At 37.9% G+C, this 23246-nt stretch overlaps 1 protein-coding gene across 1 annotated transcript; it reads right to left on the bottom strand.

Moving 5' to 3' along the window:
* Window positions 1-3469: 3469 nt before the first annotated feature.
* Window positions 3470-22432, bottom strand: LOC143887068 (pectate lyase-like). Its single transcript, XM_077391176.1, has 5 exons — window positions 22037-22432; window positions 13412-14060; window positions 11355-11458; window positions 10836-10971; window positions 3470-3899 (listed from the first exon to the last, which is right to left on the bottom strand). Exons 1-5 carry the CDS (start codon window positions 22240-22242, stop codon window positions 3678-3680), a joined length of 1317 nt encoding a protein of 438 aa, XP_077247291.1. The 5' UTR covers window positions 22243-22432; the 3' UTR covers window positions 3470-3677.
* Between the last annotated feature and the right edge of the window lie 814 nt (window positions 22433-23246).

A 23246-nucleotide genomic window follows, 5' to 3' on the forward strand; every position in this document is an offset into this window, starting at 1 on the left:
GTCGGGTTGGGAAAAGTCAACCCGAATTGGAAATCGGGTCGAGTCGGGTTGGGCTGTCGGGCAACCCGACTTGACCCGAAACCCGAATTTGGGTTCTATTTCAAGAAGTTCTGTATATGTGTTTTTCTTTTTCAACACTTAAATAGTCTCCACAGTCCACAATGGACGGTTTGGATAATCCTATGCTGCGGGCCATACTATACTTTAATAAGGTGCGGAGCGTGATCATCAAAATATAGTAGGGCAGATAACATTTCCCTTTGTTAATTGTTAGTCCCTGTTTGGTTTGGATTTTGAGAACCGATTGTGAGTTAAAAACTGATTATTGCTGACTCACTATTGCTTCTCAAAATCCAAAACAACCCAACTTCAGTGGAGGTCGTCAACAATTTCAACCATATCAAATCGGGTCAACCCGACCCAACCCAACCCAACCCGAATTAGAAATCAGGTTGGGTCGGGTTGAGGAATTTGCAGATCGGGTTGGGTTGGTCTGGTTGGAAATCGAGAACTACTTTCCTTATTCACTATGTGCGGGTCAAATTAGAGAAAGTTTGATCTTACGAATGCAGGACACCTGTAAAAATATTGACGAATTCTGGGCACCTTATGATGTGGTCTATACAATTCTTTCTCGAGTCATGCATCGCACGATGTTTTTTGCTAGATGGGGGTTTCACTATTCACTGCTGAGGTGGCAACAGGGGAGAAAAGGGAAGGATTTTATGAAATTTTGGAAAATTCTTTTTTTTCACCTTTTGAAACAAAGGCACCCATTCAACCTACATATTTTCAATCCTACCCCTCCTTTATGCTTTTTAACAAAGGCACCCATTAGAGCCACATAATTTCAATCCTACCCCCCTCCTTTATGCTTTTTAAATAAAACAAATCTAATGGGTGATCTTAACCATCAGATTTAAGAGGAGCAACATATTATGGAAACCTCTGTAGATTTGAGGGCTAGGATTACCCTATGGAAATGATTTTTGGGGCACAGCCTATTGAAGTTGTGTTCCATCACATGGACGGTTTGGATCAACCTATGATGTGGTCCGTACAGTTCTTGGGCCAGGTACGGGTCCAAGATTCGTGACCCGTAAATTTCCCCGGGTCATTTTGACCTTCCCCGTGTCACCCGGACCCTTACGGGTCCGGTCAAACCCTCCAATTTTTTCTCAAAATCCTTCAGAGGAACAACATATTATGCAAACCTGTATAGATTGGAGGGCTAGGATCAGCCTATGGAAATGATTTTACAGGCACAACGTATTGATGTTGTGTTGGATCAACTTATGATGTAGTCCGTACAGTTCTTGGGCCGGGTACAGGTCCAAGATTCGTGACCCGTAAATTTTCCCGGGTCAGTTTTACCTCGCCTGTGTCACCCGCACCCGTACGGTTCGGGTCAAACCCTCCCATATTTTTTAAAATCTTTTTCATGGGCCCGAATATTAATTTCTTCAAATCTTTAAACTGGTCTATCCCCCACAGTTCGTTGGCCCAAAAATTTATTTCTTCAAATCTTTGAACAAGGTAGGCCCCACCTGTATTTTTCAAAATTAATTGTACGCAGCACCCCATGATCCAAACCCTCCATTTCATAATCCTAGCCCTCCGATCTAAATAAAAATTGCATATTACGGAAATCTCTATAGATTGGAGAGTTGTGATCATCCCATGGAAATGATTTTTGGGCCACAGCCTATTTACATTGTGGCCCATCAAATTAATGGTTTCAATCATCCTATGGTGTGGGTCGTGCATTAACATTTAGGCCAAATTTTATGCCCCACCCATATTTTTCAAATGAAGTTGCAATCAACACCATAGGATAATCCAGGCCATCCATTTGATGGGCCGCAACACAAATAGGTTGTGCCCCCAAAATCATTTCGATGGGATGATCGCAACCCTCCGATCTATAAGGTTTCCGTAATATGGAGTTTCTCTATTGTCTATCATGAGAAGTTAAATATAATTTTTCCCCACTCCCCGTGCATCGCACGGGGTGTCCCACTAGTATATATATATATATATATATATATATATATATATATATATATAGAGAGAGAGAGAGAGAGAGAGAGAGAGAGAGAGAGAGAGAGAGAATAGAGTTCCTATGGTGTCACCTTAGCTTATATGAGGTGGCGCTCACAAAACATAAGGGGCCCACATTTTTGGGGTGATCCAAACCACTCATTTGAAAGGCCGTTAGATCGATATGGTGCCTACAAAAAATCAGGTCCATAGGATCATCCTAACCCTTCCATTTATGAAGGTTAAAAATGGGCAAATTTATGGAGGTTTATACCCATCCATTTCAACCTCCACAAATGGAAGGGTTAGGATGATCCTATGAAGTTCATTTTTTGGGGACACCCTATCTATGTGAGGGCCTATCAAATGAATGCTTTGGATCATCCAAACAAAGTAGGCCCCTTATGTTTTTAAGCGCCACCTCATATAAGCTATATGAGGTGACACCTTAGGAACTCTATTCTCATATATATATATATATATATATATATATATATATATATATATATATATGAGGAAAATGATTGTGAGCTTGAAGCTCATATAGCTTATATGAGCTTGAGGGCCCAAACACATGGGTCCCACATTTTTGTGGTGATCCAAACCATTCATTTGCAAGGCCCCATCATAGATAGGGTGTGTACCAAAAATCAGCTCCATTGGATCATCCTAACCCCTCCAAAAGCGGAGGGCAAAAATGGGCAAATTTGTGGCCAACGGTGTCTGTCCATTTTGCCCTCCACTTTTGGATAGGTTAGGATGATCCTATAGAGCTGATTTTTTGTACACACCCTATCTATGTAAGGGCCTTTCAAATGAATCCTCTAGATCATCCTAACAATGTGGGCCCACATGTGTTTAGGCCCTCAAGCTCATATAAGCTATATAAGCTTCAAGCTCACCCTCATTTTCCTCTCTCTCTCTCTCTCTCTCTCTCTCTCTCTCTATATATATATATATATATATATATATATATATATATATATATATATATATATATAATGAGGGAAACAAAGACTGCTTACTCTAAGAGGGTTTTCTTGTAGTGTAACCCAATCGGTCATTAACCTAACCGTAGAGGTTTGATGCATAGATTTTTTTAATTTCTTAGTTAACAATCATTATTATATTTATTTAAAAGCTTAGATTAGTCAACAATAAGGATTTGATTAGATTGAATAAATTGCATAGAGACACACTAATAGTAGAAAATACAGTCCAACTTTTTCCAATGGTAATAACAAGAATTTTGAATTCCTTTAGAAAGAGGGGATTTTTTTGAATGCTAGGGACAGAGAGTTTATATTCCAAAGTCAATAAAAAGAATTTTGAATTTCTTTAGAGAGAGAGCTTATATGCCAAAGTTATTTAATAAAGAGAATTTTGAATTTCAATGTAAACAAATGGCATAAAGAATAACTAGTAAACAATAAATTCACCAAATTGTTAAAAGAAATGAATAAATAATTCTTGTGCATTATCATTATTATCACTAAATGGTTAAAAGAAAGAAATGAATAAATTCATTCTCTCTCATCATTATCACACTTTTCTCTGACAATCAAACCCAACCTCACCTTCCCTCTCTCATTCACTCTCCCACTCTGCCTCCTTTCAATCCGTATATGCTCAATGGTTTAACAAGGCTTCCTCCTCTTGCACGTTAGGGCACCAGCAAAGCACGTGATCCTGCTCGCGAATATTCCAGGCTTGGCAGGCAACAAGCCCCTCTTAGCGAACCGCCTCCAATTACGCGTGCCCGATTGTCGGAAGTAGGCCCCGTTCATAAAGAGATCTCCTTCCGATCGCCATGTCCATTTACTCCACACATTATCTGGGGCATAGTCCCTCTTTGTTACCTATTCTCCAATCAAACCAAACAACAATTCAATCATTCAAGAATAATTTATCCAAGCGTTTCTACCTATGCATGGTTGTGTGTGCGTGTATGTGTGGGTCTCTCGTACCTCACACTCATATATATATATATATATATATATATATATATATATATATATATATATATATATACACACATGAGGAAAAGGATTGTACGCTCGAGAGTACCTTAGGTACGCTCGAGTGCCAAATCACATGGGTCCCACATTTTTTTTGGTCATCTAAACCATTCATTTGCAAGGCCCCATCATAGATAGGGTGCATACCAAAAATCAGCTCCATAGGATCATCCTAACCCGTCCATTTGTGGAGGTCAAAATGGACAGACACTGTTTGTCCACAAATCTGCCCATTTTGCCCTCCATTTTTGGAGGGGTTAGGATGATTCAATGGTGCTGATTTTTGGTACACACCCTATCTATGATGGGGCCTTGCAAATGAATGGTTTAGATGACCAAAAAAAATGTGGAACCCATGTGATTTGGCACTCGAGCGTACCTAAGGTTAGGTACACTCGAGCGTACAATCCTTTTCCTCATATATATATATATATATATATATATATATATATATATATATATATATATATGAATATATATAGTAAAAATGCCCCGTACAATGCACGGGCGACAAAAAAAAGTGAATGATTAATAAAAGAATAAAAGTAAACTATAAAAAAAAACCTGAAAAGAACCCACTCCTAGTTTTAATTCAACCCATATTAAATAAACGTATAACAAAAAAAAAGGAAATATTAGCAAAAAGGGCAAAGAAAATCTGGAAAGAAAACAATAATCTCGAGCAATATGTCCGCATTTTAAACATTAAGGAAAATCCCAAGGTAGCCGTTATAGTGATAGAATCAATAAGAAAACAACTACACCTTAGAAAATAGAAATTATCGAAATCTGAAATCTGATATAAAATTTCAAGCTTATTTTCAATTTTTTTATCTGTTCCCCATCTACTTATTCGTATCTGCGAGTGATCTTTTTCCTCCAAGCTCAATTTCATCTTCATGTGCTTCCATTGAAATTTTAAAATTAGGCGATTACATCTGAGAAATTGATCTCTTAAATAAGAGGAATTCTAGACTGAAGGGAGCCCTTGCAAAAAAGAGGTGAAAGGGATCTCCTACTGGCTACACATCACCATCATGCATTAATAACGGCTGAAAAGTCAAACGTGATAGTGATGTGCAGCCAATGGGGGACCCCTTTCACCTCTTTTTTGCAAGGGATCCCTTCAGTTTAGACTTCCTCCTTAAATAAATTAAAGATTATGTCTGAAAAAATTGATCTCTTAAATAAATTCAAAATCCTTCCTGAAGCCCTATATGAGCTATAACGAAGGCTAAAGCAAAATCTTAGATTCACATAATCCCTAAAACGAAAGTCTGTGCATGTGCATCAAGTCTTGCTTTTGCTTAGATAGAATCTTACCAGAAGGCTCTTAGCCCAAACACTCTTATGGAGTTAAAGAATCCAGTCTAGCTTCAGAATTAATGCAATAGCAAGAAGATATCCATGAGCAACATATATCCTCTGGAACCAACTGAATTAGTTTACCCAAAAGAAATCCTAGTGCAGCCAAATGTGAGGTAAATTTTAAGCCACAAATCCTTGGGACAGATAGACTTGATGAGTCTGTCTTTCAAAATATCTGTTGCAATCATTTGCAAATAAAGACTAATTTTTGTGGTATCCAATGGGGCACTAAAACTTGGAATTGATCGAGATTTAATCATCAAATTTTGTTTTTATCGAAATATGCATTTAAAAATTCTAATTTGTAGTAACTAACACAATAAGAACAGTATGCCACAGAACTTCAAGCAGAACTTCCATTACATCAATAAAAAGAAGTAAAGAACTACTTGGATACCAATTGTATGAAGAGAGCACTCTTTTAGACAAATAATGAAAATAATTGAAGATAAGTGTTGTTCCATTGGTGCACACACCCAATTTTGTAATCCATATAAATTGTTGGCAAAATATCATAAGTTCAAATTCTGGCAATTGTAGATGGAAAAACAATAATGAATGTAATGTAAGAAACATGATAGAAAGTACCCAACTTATCTTTCATTTCTCTTACAAAATAGAAGTCCCTCAAGAAGCAATCAAGAACTGTAGAACCTAAAATCCATGAATGTCACTCTCCGTATTAAGCAAACAAACAGGGCCTATATATGATTATTTGGCAACACCGATTATTATAGTCCTAGAAATGATGTAGTTATAGGTTTTCAAAGAGATCTAAAATCCCAATTGTAATTATGATTAAATTAAAAGAATTTAATATGCAAGTAAGTCGGTATTGATGGCCGTATGCATCTAAACATGCAGCCATGTGTATGGCTGATGGCAACTCTTCTCAATTTCAGTACCATTCATTTTTTTAAGCAAACATCTTTTTGTTGTCATTGTTGGTACATGCATGCACATATGGTTGTAAGCAGAAAGTGTACTATAATGTGAATTTTTGGGGGGAGAGATTATGATGAGGAATTTTTTTTTGAGAAATGAAAACAGGGAAAATAATAACTCAGAGCCTCTAGAATTATGAGAAGGAATATGAGCAGCCAAAAGTATAAATAGAGCCTACTTGTTCAATCTAAACCATTTATCTATTGGGACCTGACCAAAACAGATGAACAAAAAACAGAGCAACCTATAAACAATTGTAGAAGAAGATTAAGCCGCCGACCACGTGGGCAGCTTGGCAGCTTGGAATTGTCTGGCTCTTCATATAGGACAAAACATACTATAGGCTGTTATATACTTGTATTAGGGGCTTCTTACCGTTAGAGATTTCACTGCATCTCTTTTTATTTTCTCTTTTCACTCTTTAAGCACTTCTTTCAGTTACTTTTTTCGTCAATGGAAATTTTCATTTTTGGAATATTGTTATGCTAAAAAAAATAGAAACCCCAAAATCAGAAAATCCTCATGTGTCGAACCTGAGAAATGGATTTAGAGGATGAATGGTTCACATCCTAAAAATATATTTAGGGTCTAAAAATATATTTAGGGTTTAATGATATATTTAGGGTCCCATTCCAAACCCATACAAAACCCTAATAATAACAAAATCGATATCCAAAGAAAACAAAAGGAGAAAAAACAAGCAAGAACCACAAACCCTTTTCCTATTCTTCTTTTTCTTCTTCTTGATGTTTGTAGAGAGATCTAAAGAGAGCAGAGAATAAAAAAGGGTTCTGGAGAGATGAATTACAGGGTTTGCTAGGAGGTTTTGGGGGATTTAGAGAGAGGAAGAGAGATGGAGAGGGTTGTACATATGATAAGAGAGGGAGCAGGGCGGAGAAAGAGGCTTTCTGGAGAGGGAGAAGACAAGTTAATGTGAGATGACACGCGACATTAAGAGAGACACGCACACAGAAAGGATTAGGAAGGAATTTCTGTATTTTGAGATGATATATAACCTTCAGAAAATCAGTCAAAGTACACGTGATAATATAATAGATTTTTCAAGAAAATGAAAAAACTTCTCAATTTCTCTTCTAATATCTATCTAATACTATAAAGAGGAAGGGGGGTTTTACTGCTTACTATAATAAGGCACCCATTCAACTCACATATTTTCAATCCTACCCCATCCTTTATGCTTTTTAACAAAGGCACCCATTCAACCCACATATTTTCATCCTACCCCCTCCTTTATGCTTTTTAACAAAGGCACCCATTAAAGCCACAAATTTCAATCATCCTTTGTTAAAAAGCATTAGAAAATGTTTTTAGAAAATATAAGAAGCATATATTTTTAGAAAAAGTATATGATACTTTTTCGATTTATTTTTGGCTACTTTTTTACGTATTTTTTCTACAGATTTTTTAAATAACATTTTTTTTGTATCATATACTTTTTTTTCTGCCGTGTCGTGCATATTTTTATTTTTTTTACAAAAAAATTAATTAGAAAATTTTGTATCTTATACTTTTTCTTCGTTGTATCATGCATATTTTTTCTTACACAAATGGTAATTTGAAAACTCTTTCTTTTGCATTTTTTTCATTACTTGGTACGTGATTATACATACTTTTTTGTTTATTGTTTCTACACATTTTTAATTAATTTTTTTTGGTATCATAGTCCTTTTCTTGGCCGTGTCGTGCATCGCATGTAGGGTATTACTAGTATCTATATAGGAGAAGAGAAAAAGAAAGGATCTTTTGAATTATTGGAAAATTCTATGAGAATTATACATCACTTTTTTTGACTTTTTTTTAACAAAGGCACCCATTCAACCCACATATTTTCAATCCTACCCCATCCTTTATACTTTTTAACAAAGACACCCATTAAAGCCACATAATTTCATTCTTACCCCCCTCCTTTATACTTTTTTAATAAAAAATCTATTGGGTGATCTTAACCATCCGATTTAAGTGGAACAACATATTATGGAATCCTCTATAGATTGGAGGGCTAGGATCAGCCTATGGAAATGATTTTTGGGGCACAACCTCTTTATGTTGTGTTCCATCACAACATATTATGGAACCGATGTAAGAGGAACAACATATTATCGAAACCTCTATAGATGGAAGGCTAGGATCAGCCTATGGAACTGATTTTTGGGGCACAACCTATTTATGTTGTGTTCCATCACATGGACGGTTTGGATCAACCTATGATGTGGTTCGTACAGTTCTTTGTCGGCCCATGCATCGCACGGGATTTTTTAATAGTGTATATATATATATATATATATAATGATGGGCCACGGACCATCAAAACATGAGGCTCCAGTCAAATGCATAAGTTTAGGTAGAGACAGTGAACCCCACCTTATCAATTACATTAGGGGTAAAATGGTGGGCCTCACCTTATACATAGGTTTGGGCGGTTATAATTTGCCCAAAATTTACCCATTTTTCAAATTTTACCCATTTTTCACCTCCATAGTTCGAAGTGTTGGGAATTGGGATGAACCTATGGAGCTGATATTTTGGGCACACCCTATCTATGTCAGTGCCTATCAAATGAATGGTTTCGATCACCCAAAAAATATGACCCCACCGTGTTTCTAGCCGTCACCTCGTATAAGCTTATATGAGGGGCCGCTCATACTCACTTTTCCCATATATATAAGTTATAAATTTGACCATATAAAATGGGTAGTTATAAATTTGACCAAAATTTTCCATTTTTCACCTCCATAGTTCAAAGGTTTGGGATGATCGTATGCAGCTGAGTTTTTGGGCACACCCTATCTATGTCATGGCCTATCAAATGAATGGTTTGGATCACCCAAAAAATGTGGGCCCACCGTGTTTCTAGCCGTCACCTCATATAAGCTTATATGAGGGGCCGCTCACAAACACATTTCCCTATATATATATATATATATATATATAGAGAGAGAGAGAGTTTTTATATGGTGCCCGACTATGAGGTACCTTTAAAACGGTACCACGCTTGATATTTGATCCAACAGCATCCCACTTTTTAAGAGGCCATTGTTGGATCAAGTATCAAGGTTGGTACTTTTGAAGTACCACCTTCACGGGACTTGACGGTCGGGCATCATATAATTTCTCATATATATATGAGCTATAAGATTGTACGCTCAAGCACACCAAAAAAAATGATGGGCATAAGGCGTTATAATGCCTCCCATTGGTTCTGCTATGTGGGACCCAAACATTTAAACTAATGGGAGGCGGTATAACGCCTCAAGCGCACCAACATCTCTCTCTCTCTCTCTCTCTCTCTCTCTTCTCTCTCTCTCTCTTTATATATATATATATATATATATATATATATATATATAAGAGAGAGAGAGAGAGCTTTTATATGGTGGCCGACCGTGTAATAGCAAGGGCGGGAAGCCCATCCTTTATATTTGATTCAACAGCAGCCCCTTTTTCTGACTTTTAGGGTGCTGCTGTTGGATCAAACATCAAGGGGGTCGGCTAGCGGCCACCATATAATTTCTCATATATATATATATATATATATATGAGGAAACTTTTGGTGAGCTTAAGCTCACCAAACTTATGGTGAGCTACCTTGCCCAATCACATGGGTCCCACATTTTGGGGAGTGATCCAAACATTCATTTGCAAGGCCTTATCATAGATAGGGGGTGTACCAAAAATCAGCTCCATAGGATCATCCTAACCCCTCTATTTGTGGAGGACAAAAATGGGGCAGATTTGTGTCTGTCCATTTTTGTCCTCCACAAATAGAGGGGTTAGGATGATCCTATGGAGCTGATTTTTGGTACACCCCCCCATCTATGTAAGGGACTTTCAAATGAATGGTTTGGATCATCCTAACAAAGTGGGCCCCCATGTGATTGGGCAAGCTAGCTCACCGTATATATATATATATATATATATATATATATATATATATATATATATATATATATACACACACACACACACATATGAGAGAACATTTCCTACACACTACCTTAAAATACAGTGGGGGCCCGCATTGTTTGGGTGATCCAAACAATTCATTTGAATGGTCCTCACATAGATAGGGAGTCCACAAAAAATAAGATCCATAGGATCATCCCAACCCTACGATTTGTGGAGGTAAAATGGACGTGTATAAATCTTCACAAATTAGTCCATTTTTTGCCTCCATAGTTTGAATGGTTAGGATGATCCTATGGATCTGATTTTTTCTGGACACCCTATCTATGTGATGTCCATTCAAATGAATGGTTTGGATCACCCAAACAATGTGGGCCCCCACTGTATTTTAAGGTAGTGTGTAGGTAACTTACCTACACAAGTGTGTAGGAAATGTTCTCTCTCTCTCTCTCTCTCTCTCTCTCTATATATATATATATATATATATATATATATATATATATATATATATATTTGTTTGTGCGGCAGGGGCGGGGATACCTCTTTGTTGCCGTGAGGCGTGGAGATGTATCTGTTTCCTTGGCTGATAATGGTAGGATGTTGGCTACCTCCAATGGCATACATATTCCAATGGGTGTAGTCATTGTTCACTACATGGAAGAATCCCCAACGACACCTATGTAATTAAACATGCAGAAATCTCAGATAATTGAGAATAATAGCAATAGAGATTCAATGGAAAATGATATTTTCACTTCTTATTCCAGCTTTAACGCCATAGTCTCTCCCCTCTCAATTTTAAACAATTTTGGTATTATTTTACCAAAAAGTAAGCCAAAAACAAAAATCTAAGAAAAATGATATTTCCATCCCCCCTTTTTTAGCATTTTGAACTCATTTTGTTTGTGTTTCCCTAAGACTTACTATGTTTTCATCTCCTTTTGTTTGTCTTACCTGATTTAGGAAATACCAAACAAAAAGGTTTTTGAAAATCGTGGAAATATCATTTCTCAGAATGAGATGATTTAAATACACGTATCTGCCCCTTGCTCAACTCACCTGGGCATCCTCTGTGTAAGTCCCCTTCCAAAGTGGTTGAAAGCCACTGTTACTTGCATGATGGAGTCATTACTGTTCTTGTCACTTGCACCCATCAACATTGCCTGTATCAAAATTCCAACCCTTATATGGCTACTCTGTATTCATGTCATTATCCTCATACTCATAATCAAACTGCAAGAAAACCCTCTTAGAGCGACTGAAAAATAACAAGTCTTTATTTCCGTCACTATATATATATACACACACACATATAGAGGAAAGTGTTGGTGAGCTAGCTTGCCCAATCACATGGGTCCCACATTTTGGGGAGTGATCCAAACCATTCATTTGCAAGGCCTTATCATAGATAGGGGGTGTACCAAAAATCAGCTCCATAGGATCATCCTAACCCCTCCATTTGTGGAGGACAAAAATGGGGCAGATTTGTGTCTATCCATTTTTGTCCTCCACAAATGGAGGGGTTAGGATGATACTATGGAGCTGATTTTTGGTACACCCCCCATCTATGTAAGGGACTTTCAAATGAATGGTTTGGATCATTCTAACAAAGTGGGCCCCCATGTCATTGGGCAAGCTAGCTCACCATAAGTTTGGTGAGCTTAAGCTCACCAACACTTTCCTCATATATATATATATATATATATAAAGGGAAAAGGTTTCTGATGTATCGCTCACCCTCAGCAACCCACTAAATACACGATCTCCCATAGTTGTTCGACTCATCCAACCCATTCATTCTATAGGTTATGGTTAGGATTATGATTTCTTGTTATGGTTAGGATTATAGGTTATGGTTAGGGTTATGATTTGTGGAGGTTTAAAATGGATGGCTAGAAAATAGGCTTCTATAGATCGAATGGTTAGGATTATGGTATGGAGATAGTTTGTTAGAAACACCCTATCTATGTGAGATCCTATAGAATGAATGGGTTGGATGAGTCAAACAACATGGAGATGGTGTATTTATAGTGGCTAGCTCAGGCTGAGCTCAGGAAAATGATTGTGAGCTTGAAGCTCATATAGCTTATATGAGCTTGAGGGCCCAAACACATGTTGGCCCACATTGTTAGGATGATCCAAAGCATTCATTTGAAAGGCCCTTACATAGATAGGATGTGTACAAAAAATTAGCTCCATAGGATCATCCTAACCCATCCAAAAGTGGAGGGCAAAATGGACAAACACCGTTTGCCACAAATCTACCCATTTTTTGCCCTCCGCTTTAGCTATATGAGCTTCAAGCTCACAATCATTTTCCTCTCTATATATAAAAAGCCCCGTGCGATGCACAGGCCGTCAAAGAACTGTACGAACCACATCATAGGTTGATCCAAACCGTCCATGTGATGGAACACAACATAAATAGGTTGTGCCCCAAAACTCATTTCCATAGGCTGATCCTAGCCCTCCAATCTATAGAGGTTTCCATAATATGTTGTTCCTCTTAAATCGGATGGTTAAGATCACCCTATAGATTTTTTATTAAAAAAGCATAAAGGAGGAGGGTAGGATTGAAATTATTTGGCTTTAATGAGTGCCTTTGTTAAAAAGCATAAAGGAGGGGGTATGATTGAAAATATGTGTGTTGAATGGGTGCCTTTGTTAAAAAAAAGTCAAAAAAAGTGGTGTAATTCTACAAAAAATTCCCTTATTTTCTCTTTTACTATATAGATATAGATATATGGGGTGAAAAAATGAGCAGATTTGTGGACTAACAGTATATATCCATTTTCTCACCCACAAATGGACACCCTAAGATGATCCAATGGAGCTGAGTTTTGGTACACACCCCATCCATGATGGGGCCTTTCAAATGAATGCTTAAATGACCCAAAAAATGTGGGCCCACCCTTGTTTCCTACACTCGAGCGCAAATAAGCTATCTGAGCTCGAGCACAGGAACTGTTTACTATATATATATATATATATATTGTATGTGTGTGTTGGTTGGGGCGGGGGGGACTATATATGTGTGTGTGTGTGTGGTGGATTTTTTCTGTTGCCAATGAGTGTATCTCTTGTAGTGTCATCATCACAGGTTGTTCTATACAAACCTCGTTGTGATCTGTGAAGTGGTTGTTGGAGAGTGTGATGGCGGTAGAACCCTCGATAGCATCAATGAGGCCATCATAGCAGTTGGACATAGAGTTATGGTCGATCCAGATATGGGCAGAGCCGAAAATACTAATTCCGTCACCGTCGCTCCGGCCCCTCAAGCCGTAATGGGTGGGAGAGTCCCTGATCATGCCTCCTTGCCCAGCCTTAATGTCATGTATGTGAATGTTGTGGACTATGACGTTCTTTACATATTGGATTGTGATGCCGGCTCCATAGGCAATTCGGACCTGGTGGCCGCGCCCATCAATGGTCTTGTGGCTGTTCACAATCAGCTCTTGTTGGAGCCTTATTATCATGGAGCTCCCAAAGATGATCCATAAGGGTTCGGATTGGATTACGGCGTGTCGGAGAGTTCCCACTTTAGGGTTTACTAAGTCAATGTCCGAGGGGTCTGTGACTACGTAGAACCTTCCGTATTTGCCTCCGACTGTGTTACGACCGAAGCCGAGGGCGCAGTCTGCGAGCCTCTTTCGGTTGCGGGCCCAGTTTTGATTGCACCTCCAGCATTGGTCGATTGGGTTTGTTGCCAGGCATGGCCCACTGTATTTGCCTAAGTTCCTCCTTGTGCTATTGGATTCTGTGGCCCTGCAAACAAATCAACAGGGGGAGGGAAGTCTCAGTTTCTGCTATTTAAATTTCACTATCCATATGATCATGTACTACAGATCGTGCAAAAGTTGCACGGATTTGATGATCCAATTATAAAGATTGATCATTTTTTGCATGTTGGAACTCACCCTATATTTTGTGGGTCACGGATCAGATGGTTAGGATATAGATATGAATTTTGAATATTCAATCCATATGGTTAGAACCATGGTTTTAAATTTCGGATTTCGGTGGAGACCGACACCGAAACCCATAAAAACCGAAACGGTCATTTATTTTGACCGAAATTCCGAAATCTCGGTTTTCCCAAAATTTGACCCAAAAAATCTTTTTTTTTAATATTATTTTAATATTTCACCGAAATTTAATATTGAATAAAATATTACTTTCGGGTTTTGTACCAGATTTCGACCGAAATTTTGAAATTTCAAACTCCAAAACCGGTACTGAAACCGAAATTTTAAACCTTGGTTAGAGCATGGGTCCTATTATTATCTAGTTATTGTCATGTTGCAATTCTGTGACAAGTTTTTTTAATGAGGGTAGATTTTAGAGAGAAAGAAGAAGAGAACGCTAGTAATGTGTAGTTGAATGTTTGGGCGAAGAAAAAGAGACTCCCTTTAAGTTCATTAGATCATGTTGTAAGCGCATGAAGTCTAGTATTTTTCAAAAGTGACAGGTTTTTGTGATGAAGCAACAAGGATTTTCTTCTTTCTTCCAGTCGCTCCAGGTTTTGGCATCATAGAAATCGTGTACTTCCAGACATTTTCTCTATTGACTTTTCTTCATTGCAGCCCAAACATTTGTTAAATCTGTGGAGAGAAAAAGAGAGTAGAATGCTTGAAGCATTTCGTACAAGGCATCGAAGTGGAATGCCAAGATCGCTGCTCCCAGCCCCTATTTACGTTTGTAAATATTGAAGGGTTTGAGTCGGTGATTTAGTCGGTTAAGTTAATGGGCTTAAGCCCATAAGGCCCACTACACTTAGGTCCATTATCTATGGGCTTATATGAGAACATATATCCAACAATCTCCTCCTTATGTTTTACGTATAGCATGATCCATAGATAGATAGTGTGATGTTCAAACAAAATATTGCACTATCCACATCACATTGTCATAAAAAATCGGTAATCCAACTGAAAAAACGCGAATACTTTTATGAACAACCAAGAGTTTCATATACAATAAACTCAACCCAAAAAGTAGTTTCATATATATATGAACCCCACTGCTCTAAGAAGAATTCATTCATGGGGTATGATTCTCATCAAGATCCAAAATAAAGTTTCACATATAAGTGAACTCTATACACATATTGAAACAAGGCGCTCAGTCTTTACAAATTTAGAAGATTTACTCATCAAGTAAGTCATCTTCATCAAAGTCAAAATCAAGATGTGCTCCTCCTTTTTCTCCAATTCCTGTGAATTACCAAAATGGATTTCATGAAAATGAATCCAAACAACGGTGTAAAGATGAAAGTATCTAGTTCTTCCTGAAAAAGAACTCAGTACAAATCCATAATTCATTAAAGTATCTAGTTCTACCTGAAGAAGAACTTAGTACATTCCAAAAATGGTTGAAAAATGTATTAGTCTCACTCTCACCATAAGCATCATTATCAAGTTTCAATAAAGAACAAGACCAAAATAGCTTGTTTTGCAAAGAACCATTACACCATAATTGTCAAGTTTCAATAAAGAACAAGATCAAAAAACTGGTTTCTTTTGCAAACAACCATTTCATGTTTTCATAAAATGTTAAGTCATCTTATCCATATTTGAGTCAAGTTGAATCATCAAGTGTGGAATGTTCAACCCTTCCCAAACAGGCTAACCAAGTTTGAGTTAAATTGTATCATCAAATGTGGAATGTACAACCTATCTCAAAAGAGGGTATATCATCAAGTGTGGAATAATATACAACAACTTTAAACATAAAGAAAACATATCAAGTGCTTATCTAGGGCCATACAAGGAATATCCGAAAATTCAAATTAACATGGAGAATGTAGATTAAGTCCATAACCTGGATAATATAAGTTAAGTCTTTTCTATAAAGGCTTTAACTTAATTTTCCTCTATCTTTACAGATTTTAATCTCATTTCCTTTACAATTTTGAATATTCGAGCTTTATTCAATCCTTTTGTGAGAGCATCGGCCATATTATCCTTCGATCTCACATCAATCAAAGTGATAATCCCGTGTTCAATGAGATAATTCAGCATAGCATGTTTCAGCCTAAGATGTCTCCTCTTACCATTAAAGAGTGAGTTCTTCACAATCGTAATTGTAGCTTGATTATCACAGAAGACACTTAAGAAATGAATCCTTAATCTAGTAAATGGAATGTCAATAGTCAGATTCTTTATCTACTCTGCTTCATCTGTAGCTGAAGCTAGAGCATATAGTTCTGATTCCATAGACGACAAGGCAATGCAAGTCTGTCTCTTTGACTTCCACGCAACAGCAGCTCCACCCAGGGTAAATACATAACTACTGGTAGACTTACTGTCTCTTAATTCTGAGCCCCATGATGCATCAGAATATCCTTCCAAAACAGGAGGATGGCCACCATAACAAAGAGCATAATTTTGAGTACCCTTAAGGTATCTCATCAGCCTCATAAGGGCATCCCAATGCTCATGGCCAGGATTACTAGTAAAACGACTCAGCATGCCAACTGTAAAGGCTATGTCTGGCCTAGTGCAACTCATAGCATACATGAGACTATCAATCAGTCTAGAATAATCTAACTAATTCACACTGTCTCCTTCATTAGAGATCAGCTTCTTGGTATAATCAAATGGTGTCTCAATCGGTTTGCACTCACTGCATCCCCATATAGAAAGTAGTTTTTCAATATAATGGGCTTGGCTAAGGGAAATTCCTTGCCTCTCAAAACTTACTTTCATACCAAGAATGGTGTCAACAACACCCAGGTCTTTCATGTCGAATTCTTTACACAAGGTTAGTTTCACGTCACTCACTACAGAGAGATCGGAACCAAGAATCAACATGTCATCTACATACAAGCAAATAATTGCGACCTTATTCGACACAGAATGATAATAAAGGCATTTATCTGAGTAACTTAACAGAAACCCAAGGCTCTTTACTACTTTGTCAAATTTCTGATGCCACAATTTAGGTGCTTGTTTAAGACCATATAAAGATTTGTTTAATTTACAAACTTTATTCTCAAAACCTTTCATGACAAACTCTTCAGGTTGATTCATGTAGATTTCCTCTTACAGTTCTCCATTGAGAAAAGCTGTCTTTACATCCATTTGATGCACAACAAAATGCTCAATAGATGCCAAAGCAAGAAGAATTCTTATCGTAGCCAAATGACAGACCGGTGAGTAGACATCAAAGTAGTCTATCCCACTCACTTGAGTATAGCCCTTAGCTACTAAACGTGCTTTATATCGAGCTATAGATCCGTTAGGATTAAGTTTCTTCTTCAATATCCATCTACAGCCCACAGTCTTGGCCCCTTTTGGCAAATCGACTACCTGCCAAGTTAGATTTTGTAACAGAGAGCTCATTTCATCATCAATGGCTTCTGCTCACAACAAAGAGTCCCTAGATCTCATCGCTTCCTTATAGGTGGATCATTCTCTAAATGGTAGGTCATAAAGTCCTCACCAAAAATTTTGGTACTCTATCTCTTGTAGAAACTCTTACAGGAACTGACTCAGATATCAATTTGGGACTAGTGTCAGAAGTAACTGGTTCAGACTCAACCGGCAATTCTGTAACCACCTCTATATCGCCTGGTATGGTCAAACCCTGATCTCTGAGAAATTTATTCTCAAAGAAAACTGCATCTCGAGATTCTATAACCATACTGGTTGATAGATCCAAAAACCGATCAGCAGCACTATCTTCTGCACCTCCTAGATAAAGACAAGTGTTTGTTTTAGGTCCCACTTTAGGTCTCCTAGGATCTGGTATCCTTACATAAGCAATACAGCCCCAAGTCTTAAGAGTATCATATCTACAAGGATGATCATGCCATAACTCATAAGGAGTGGAGGAACATTTTGAGTGTGGCAATCTATTCAGGATGTGATTTGCAGTCAAAGCTGCTTCTCCCCAATAGCAATTAGGCATGCCGGCTGTCAATAACATGGATTTAACATTTCTGTTAACGTCATGTTCTTACGCTCAGCTACACCATTAGATTGAGGCGAGTAAGGAGCAGTAGTTTCAAGTATTATGCCTTGAGAGGCACAGAATTTCTTGAACTCTGTCAAAGTGTATTCTCCTCCTCTATCACTCCTAACTCTCTTAATTTTCAGGTTCAGTTGCAATTCAACTCGATTCTTGAAAACTTTAAACTTAACAAAAGCTTCATTCTTTGATATTAACAAATAAATATGACAATATCTTGACATATCGTCTATAAATGTGATCAAATACTTCCGACCACCTCTAGTAGTAAAACTTTTAAAGTCACAGAGGTCAGAATGTATCAACTCAAGAAGTTGTGTGCTCCTAGAAACTTGACGAAAAGGTTTTCTAGTGATCTTAGTTTGAGCACAAACCTCACACTTGTCAAAATCATTTGACATATCTAGAGGTATACCATAAGTTTTAGCAAGTTGGACCATTTTCTTATAGTTTACATGTCCCAGTCTGTTATATAACAACTTAGGATCAATTAAAGGTGAACGAACCTGACTAAGAGTCTCATTTGCTAAGCTCAATCTATACATACCATCTATCAAGAAAGCACATCCAAAATAATAAGAAGTAACTGTTAAAGTTACTCTACCACCCAAGAAGGATGTACACATGCCAGCATTGTCAAGCAAACCAATGGAAATCAAATTCTTTTGAATAGTAGGAACTACTTTAACAACTTTTAAAGTTAATATTTTACCTGAAGAAAGGGCCAGGTTCGCAGTACCAATGTGAGTGACCTCTACAACTGCTCCACTAGCCACTGTAACAGTCTTCTTTACTTGGGTAATATCAATGAGAAGTTTCTTTGAGTTGCAAACATGACAAGTGGCACCTGTATCTAACCACCACTCAGAAGAAGTATTGGCCTTCCCTTTGTTCAACATGGCAACAAAACTTTTAGGCTCAGCCTTATCTACCATCATAGTAGCTTGCTTCTGTGGTGTGTCAGATTTAACCTTTTTAGGTTGCCTACAATCTGCAGCAAAGTGACCCCACTTCCCACAGTTGTGGCACTTGCCCTTCTTCTTCTTAAAGATAGGCTTTTTGGCCTCCAACTTAGGGGTATCACTTTTGGTTGACTTGGATGACTTAGGAAATTTCTTGGGATATATCACAGTGTTAGCAGCTGACTGCTGCTGTCTAACAATTTCCAAGTTATTCCTAGTTTTGTTCTCATCTTCAATTCGAATGAATCGTTTGAGATCATCCAGTCCCACTTGCACTTTCTTTCTGTACATTTCTGTTTTGAAAGAGTGCCATGCAGATGGTAACTTGTATATAATTGCACCCACCAAAAAAGCATGAGGTAAAGGAATGTTCTCATTGGCCAATTTAGATCTCAAATTTTCTAAATCAGATACTTGAGGAGTGATTTTTGGGTTCTCTTGGAACTTGAAATCCATGAATTTGTCCACAAGGTGAGTCTTGGACAATTCCTCCTCTTTCTTGAATTGAGCATCTAAATGATCCCAGATTTCTTTAGCAGTGCCAAATTTGCTGTAGGTTTCTGCAAGACGATCTGATAAACAATTCAATAAGAAGTCTTTGCAGAAATCCTCATCCCTTTTCCATTGAAATTCATCAACATCTTCTTCCGTATCAGCAATGGTATTCAGAACCGTATAGAAGACATTCACATATTTCAAACCGAACTGAGTCTTTCGCTTCCAGGAACTGAAGTCAGATCCTCCAAAGGATTGAAGTTTGACCATCTCAAAGGGAATAGCAGTCTTTTCCATTTTATAATCACAAAATAAAAAATAAATTGGAAAGAGAGCACCTGATTGGTGAATCGAGAGAACCCAATCTAAGCGTGGAATCTGTGCAAGAAACAGATTCTAGGCCGAGTTCCAAGAACCAACTTTCTTTTTCAAAAGGGTTTCAACAAGAAGTTCAACCCAAAGCCACGGATGAAATTTGACAAAACCCCCAACGTTCCGCCCAGCTTCACATAATTTGGGTAGAATAGAACACGCCAAAACGAGTTTGAAGTGAAACAAACCCACGGCCAAAAAAACAAATTCTAGTGGAGTAAAAGCACAAGAATCAACTACAAGGATTTCTACCCAATACAAGTTCCAATCAAGGCTTTGAAAAACAAAACCCACTTCAACAGATAAAATAACAGGATCTCCCAAATTAAGAGGCAGACGTTCCTCTTTCTCTTGTATTCCAACGAGGGTTCCCAATAAGGGTTTCAACGAGAGTTCCTAACGGTCCTCTTAACAGAGAAGAGGCACACCAACAATTCAGAACTAACTCTGTGGGAGAGGAAACCCACTTCCAACTACGAATTTTGAGGCTTTTCAAAGCCAAGAGATTTCAGAAATTATATGTCTGAAATTGCAGAGAAGAAAGTCTGTAGTTGGAAGAAAACTCAACGCTCTTTTTCAATCAAACAAAACTCAGGCTTACCTGCTTCAAGAATGTTAAATCTGTGGAGAGAAAAAGAGAGTAGAATGCTTGAAGCATTTCGTACAAGGCATCGAAGTGGAATGCCAAGATCGCTGCTCCCAGCCCCTATTTATGTTTGTAAATATTGAAGGGTTTGAGTCGGTGATTTAGTCGGTTAAGTTAATGGGCTTAAGCCCATAAGGCCCACTACACTTAGGTCCATTATCTATGGGCTTATATGAGAACATATATCCAACAACATTATGTTGGAGAGTTTGGAACTACATATTGAAAGGGCTTTTCCTGACTCGACGTAGAGATTTGGTGGCAATTTTGTAGCTTCATATAAAGTTGGAGAGGAGTTTTATAGTGGACTTTACTATTGTGTTCTGGTAACATTGTAATGTATTGATTTTAGATAGTGGATTTGTATTTCCTTATCCATAAATGTAGCCCAGCCAGGGGCAGAGCCAAGAGTAATTTACACTTTGCCTACATGCATCTTTGGGGGGGGGGGGGGGGGGAGCGCTTACTATTACCGGCGTTCATGAACGCCGGTAAATGTAATTTTTCTTTTAGTGGCGTTCATGAATGCCGGTAAAAGCCATATGTAGGTTATAAAATACGATATTGAAAGTCACTGGGGGAGCCGTGGCCCCCCTCATGCTATATGTGGTTCCGCCCCTGAGCCTAGTCATTGTAGGTCTTGTGGTTGTTTTGTGTTTATTTTCTTCTTCTCTCTGTGCTTGGGTTGTTTGACATATATATATATATATATATATATATATATATATATATATATATATATATATATATATATATTATTTTATTTTTTTTGTTTCTATTCTATTTGTGCAAGATCTTGGATTTTTCTGTGGTTCTCCTGGGGTGATTTGTGTTAATTATCCGTAGGTTTTGACCGCAAGAACTTTACAAGAGTTAATTTTTAGGATGAAAAAAAAGGAAGTAATATATTCACCCCCCTTTCTTCCCCGGGCCGCCTCAATATATTTACAATCATTACTCTTTTTACACTACAAGGGGGCCCCACGGAAGTAGAGGCGTATATATATTTCCCCCAAAAGTATTCAATCAATTATTTTAACCATAAAAATAGGGATTTGCTAGGGACCATCACATAAGGCATTTCGCGGGCCGCTGTTGCATGAGAGAGTAGCCACATAGGCTCAGATGAATTAAATGAAAAAGACAAAATCGATGAATTAAATGAATAAGACAAAATCTGAGCCTATGTGGCTCCTCTCTAATGCAACAGCCCTTCCGCAAAATGCCTTCTGCGATGGTCCCTAGCAAATCCCAAAAAACTTTGGTTGTAGAAAGATTTAAGAGAGAAAGAGCACCCATGAACCTCCGAGTTGACGTGGTCAGTGACATCCTCAGGACTAGGGTGGTAAGCTGCAAGTGCCACCGCACGTGCTTCATCAGCTCTCTTTTGCCATGTCTCATCAAAGTCTACAATTTTACAATGTGATAACGGCACGAAGACTGCCAAAACCAAGAAAAACAATAGGAAGAATAGATTGGTTCTTGTCTTCAGTGCCTCCATGCTTTCTCTTCCCCCCCTTTTTTTTTGTTTTTTTCTTCTTTTATCCTGGGTGGTGATGCACAAGGTCTGGAGAACGGTTTTTAACCCTTCTAAATTGCACCCAGACCTGACCAGACCGAACCAAAGGTTGATATTGTTACAAGGGCTGCATGGTGGTTCGGTCGGTTTGCATGGAGAGATGGATTGCTCATTAGAGATGGTTTAAATAAGAGGTAGAAGGGGCTAGAAAAGAGGGTGGGGATATAAAGGCATAGGAGAGGAAGAAAAGGCTAGGAAAGTGGAGAGCCACAAGTTGAAAATAATTTACAAAAAAGTCATTGAATTTCGTTGTTGTATAGAGTTGGGTAGATTGATGATTTCAAAGCAGTTTTGCGCATTTCCCATTTTTAATGGGTGGAGAATAAAAGTAGGGAAAACAAAACTTCTCCCCCTAATTAAAAAAAAACACATTTTGACCATAATTTACGAACAATAATCCACCTATATTTAGCATATATGTTCACAAAAAGGGAACTGATAAAAGCGGAAAAAAATGAAAATTTAAGGCATGTTTGGCAGCCATAAAAGTTTTTTCAATGAATATTAGTTTATCAAGTTGTGAGAGAGGGAGAAAGACGCTGCGAGAGGGAGAAAATTGAAAGGGCATTATTAAGAGGAGTGGGAGAAATAACTGAAAACAGGGAAAAGACTATTCTACACGCATTTTATTGTTGGATGGTCGGCTAACTCTCTCTCTAAATTTTAGAAACTCCTCTCTATCTCTTTGTTCATGGTTATTTTATTTGGTAATGTTTAGGCCCAAATTTGGTAACAGATACGGCAGTGACGAAAGAGCTGATCTGGCTGGTCCAAGTTGACTTAAGAATATTTTGTCCTGCACAGTAGCGCACAAGGTCAGAAGACCAACCTAGAGTCGTTGCTCCAGACGGGCCCTTCGACACTCAAGTCGGTAAAAGCAGAAGAGTAAAGCCAGAGCTTGGAGTTATAGCTTAGGAATTTTCTAT

Source organism: Tasmannia lanceolata, unplaced genomic scaffold (assembly GCF_043159265.1).
Source record: "Tasmannia lanceolata isolate RefF3 unplaced genomic scaffold, GAP_Taslan_0.1 ptg000012l, whole genome shotgun sequence".
NCBI lineage: Eukaryota > Viridiplantae > Streptophyta > Magnoliopsida > Canellales > Winteraceae > Tasmannia > Tasmannia lanceolata.